The sequence below is a fragment of the Anneissia japonica genome, unplaced genomic scaffold (assembly GCF_011630105.1).
Source record: "Anneissia japonica isolate Jap-2015-1 unplaced genomic scaffold, ASM1163010v1 scaffold288150_len38167_cov142, whole genome shotgun sequence".
In the NCBI taxonomy this organism is placed as follows: Eukaryota; Metazoa; Echinodermata; class Crinoidea; order Comatulida; family Comatulidae; genus Anneissia; species Anneissia japonica.
In genome coordinates this window covers 16,289-18,259 of record NW_022734675.1, presented here as the reverse complement: position 1 = coordinate 18,259, position 1,971 = coordinate 16,289, and the positions used below count along the sequence as shown (strand labels likewise).

Sequence of the window (1,971 nt, the reverse complement as noted above, 5' to 3'; positions counted from 1 at the left end):
TACGACGCTCTACTCAAATGGCCGTTCGATCTAAAGGTGACGATGCTGCTGCTCGACCAGAACGACGGAAAGCTCACGCTCTCGGACAGCTTCAAACCGGACCCTCGAAGCAGCAGCTTCAAAAGACCGACCGGCGACATGAACATAGCTTCCGGATGCACTCTCTTCGCTTCTCAGGTCATCCTGAAAAATCCCGTTTACGTCAAAGACGACACAATGTTTCTGAAGATGATCGTCGACACGACCGGTCTGTACGTTTGACGTCACAGCAAGTTAGATGACGTAGTACGCACGTCATCGAGTTTCCTTTTCTCCACCTAATATAAGCGACGAGGCAATACAGAGACAGTCGAAAACGATCAACGAGACGATGAACAAGATTCTGTTGCTCTGCGCTCTGTGCACCGTAGCCTTCGGCACGCACTGCGAGGTCGGGAGATTCGCATGCATGTTGACGAGTCGGTCCGGTTACTCTCTGTCCGTCGGCGCCGGAGTGAATACCACGACGCAGGGTGACGCCGAATACTTGCAGAGATCGTCGGCTACGATCAACAGCTTCACTATGCGGTCATGCCGCTCGGGTAGATACCTGTCCTCGGAAGTAAACGGAACGATAACGGCCGTTGACGAGTGCGAAGGGGACCTCTGTCACTGGCAGGAGAAACAGACGTGGAAAGGTAGCGCGTTCAAGAATATGGCCACCGGACGTTACCTGTCCATAAAAAAGAACGGCGAACCGTCCTCTTCCTGCTCTTCGACAGCATCGAGAAAAAGAGCCAACTTCATCTTCCACAGTTGTAAAGTTGTTGTTTAAAATCCAAGAGATAAAAAAAAATGTAGATAGAATGTAGAAAAAATAAAAGTTGTTGACAAAAAGAATAAATTGCGTTTTTATCTTTCTTACCCGCGTGTATGTGAGTGTGTGTGTGTGTGTGTGTGTACATCCAGAGAAGTGATGATGTTTGTTCTTAGTGACTTCGTTACCCACGAAAATTATATTGCCAATATTTCGATATCTTTGTTGACTTTCACGACGAACGTGACTCTAGCGAATTAATGACAAAATAATGATGTTTCACAGCCACACACTCACACACTCACACAAATTTAGACTTCGTAACAAAATGAGAAGGAAAGAAAACAATTTAAACTTCTTTTTTCCAATTTTTAATATTGTAAATTTTTCCAGTAAAATAACATAAAATATTTTTTTTGTTAACTACTTCTTTCGAACTGGAATGAAGGCGCCTCTCCATGCGATTCGTTCGGTTTTGCCAGGCCTCGCCGGCCAACTTTCCATTAGGAACCATTCGCAGTAGGCGAAGAGTGTCTCCCACCGCTCGTCGATTATCTTATCCGATTCCATGAAGGAGGAGAGTCTTTGCCCGAAAGAGCAAACCTCTTCCGGGTCTTTGCAGCTCGTCAGTCTCTGTTCCGCGCTGAGGTACAACCTCTCCATCACAGAATCTTGGCCTTGGACGGTGGTCAATATGGCGGCGGCGTCGACGTACCAGGAAACGTCGTCGTAATGCAAGAGTTCGGGTCCTCCACCACCTCCTCGGTATCCGTCGATGAACTCGAAGAGAAGCTTGGCGACGACGTCGTTTCTGGCTACGTTGGTCAGATCCAGCGTCAGAATCGGAGTTTCGACGGACCGAAAACCGGCCTGCAACAGGAAACATCTCTAAAGTCTGAACATGTAGCAGTCACGGCCCCACAGCCACGAGGATCGTCCGCTATCGTACATGCTTTCTTTCTCTCCGACCCGAATGCATAAAGACAGAGTCATCTCTCCGGGAATCTCGGATTCGAAATCGCGGATCAATTCTGCAGCCGACCATGTCCTCTCTAACACACGTTCGACTCCGTCCTCGTACACCTTTATTCGCATAGTCACCGACATGATTCCTCTCGTGCTTCAAGCGTCCCCTTTTATATACGTCGTTCCATTTTTGAAAGCTAACGAGACGA

General features: G+C 47.8%; 1 protein-coding gene across 1 annotated transcript in view; it reads left to right on the top strand.

The window, feature by feature from the left end:
- The window catches only part of LOC117116436 (TNF receptor-associated factor 3-like), a 2,092-nt gene extending 1,831 nt beyond the window's left edge, over positions 1 to 261 (top strand). Inside the window, exon 4 of the mRNA XM_033260474.1 lies at positions 1 to 261. Within this exon, the coding sequence (XP_033116365.1) occupies positions 1 to 261 (261 nt within the window).
- The last annotated feature ends 1,710 nt before the right edge of the window (positions 262 to 1,971 follow it).